The sequence below is a fragment of the Arachis duranensis genome, chromosome 1 (assembly GCF_000817695.3).
Source record: "Arachis duranensis cultivar V14167 chromosome 1, aradu.V14167.gnm2.J7QH, whole genome shotgun sequence".
Lineage (NCBI taxonomy): Eukaryota > Viridiplantae > Streptophyta > Magnoliopsida > Fabales > Fabaceae > Arachis > Arachis duranensis.
Genome location: NC_029772.3, coordinates 67,906,503 through 67,908,128, shown reverse-complemented (window position 1 = coordinate 67,908,128; position 1,626 = coordinate 67,906,503). Strand labels below are relative to the sequence as shown.

The window sequence follows — 1,626 nt, the reverse complement described above, 5'->3', positions numbered from 1 at the left end:
GCAGATGCTTGGCTAAGAATGCGAACTGCCATGTTTTGTAAACATGGAGCAGAACTACCAAATAACCTCCACCATTCATCTATAAGTTACAATCCCATATCTCAAGTATTAGTTATCAAATTAAGGAAACCAAAACATAAAATAAGTAAATAACTAAAGCTTATTATCAAATAGATATTATTACCAGGTTGAAGTCTTTTTTGCAGCTGGAATAGCTTCAGGCCTATCAAAGCTTTCCTTTCAATCTCTATATAAGTGTATTTCTTTTATTGCCTCAACTGAATCTAAATTATTAACCTTGCAATGCAATGTAACAAGATCAAGTAAAGCTCGCATGTCATCAGGTGCTTCTCTATAATTTTTAGAAAAAAAGCAAGCAGGATTCAAGAAATAAGCTACTGCGTGAAGACTTTTTTTCAAGTGTTTGTCCCATCTTGAGTTGATAATCTCTGTGTAAGGTTGATATGCAGTCTTCCTATGCTTGAACATTTCTTTGATTCCATTTTCTGACCTCAGCATGCCTTCATAAACAATTTCCAATGATGGTTTATCATCGGCATCTACCAACCTCAGCAATTTAATCAACGGACTCACAATTTGGCATGCAGTAAAACAATCATCCCAAAATTTATTGTCTAAGATAATTGCACTTACAGCTCTACCATTAGCATTCCTTCCTAATTTGTGTCCGGTAAAGTGTGTATCAACAACCAATGATTGTAAATCCGATTTGCGCTCAAAGATACTCATCAATGTGAGGAAGATAGAGGAAAAATGAGTTGCACCTGGACGAACAATCTCCCTCCAATCAGTTCTTTGTCTTAGCCAAGACAAGAACATTGTATGATTATACATAAACACGGTAATCTTCGAAGCACGTGTTGCAAGGTTAGAAATATGTGGCATGCTGCTTATATCTTTTAGAATAAGATTCAAGCAATGAGTAGCACAAGATGACTAGTGAATATTTTCAAATTTTTTATTAATAAGCCTACCAGCAGCAACATAATTCCTGGCATTATCTGTCACTACATGAACAATATTATCAGGTCCAATCCATTCAATCACCTCTGAAAACAAGTCACACAAGCTTGAAGCATTTTTAACCATACTTGAGGCATCTATAGATTTCACAAAGCACAACCCTTTTGAACAATAAACCAAAAAATTAATCAAGGTTCTTTGCCTTTGATCTGTTCAACCATCAGCCATGAGAGTACATCCAGTATCTCTCCAAGCAGACCTATAGCTATCAACAACCATTTGACACTCCCTTTTGAGATTGGTTAATAAGTTAACCCTCAATGTATCATAAGAAGGACCTTTATAACCAGGCCCAATGCCAGCAACACCATCCAACATATCTTGAAAAAGGGTGACATAACTGCATTGAAAGGAATCCTACAATCCAAAAGCCATCTAACCACTCGCTTATCAACTTCATGAAGTGCCTCTTTGTTTTGAAACACGCTTTCCAGACTTGGTTGACTTCCCGGAGTTGTTCTTGGTGCAAACATAGGAGGAATAATGGTTTTTGCTTTTTTTTTTTTGGATTGCCTTGATGCCAAGGCATCTTAGGCTAGTTTTACTAGCCTTTTTCTTTGTTTTCATTAGGTTTTATGCACT

General features: G+C 36.3%; 1 protein-coding gene across 1 annotated transcript; it reads right to left on the bottom strand.

The window, feature by feature from the left end:
* Positions 1 to 240: 240 nt before the first annotated feature.
* LOC110276029 (uncharacterized) lies at positions 241 to 1,362 on the bottom strand. Its single transcript, XM_021132520.1, has 3 exons — positions 1,221 to 1,362; positions 996 to 1,145; positions 241 to 917 (listed from the first exon to the last, which is right to left on the bottom strand). Exons 1-3 carry the CDS (start codon positions 1,360 to 1,362, stop codon positions 241 to 243), a joined length of 969 nt encoding a protein of 322 aa, XP_020988179.1.
* Positions 1,363 to 1,626: the final 264 nt, after the last annotated feature.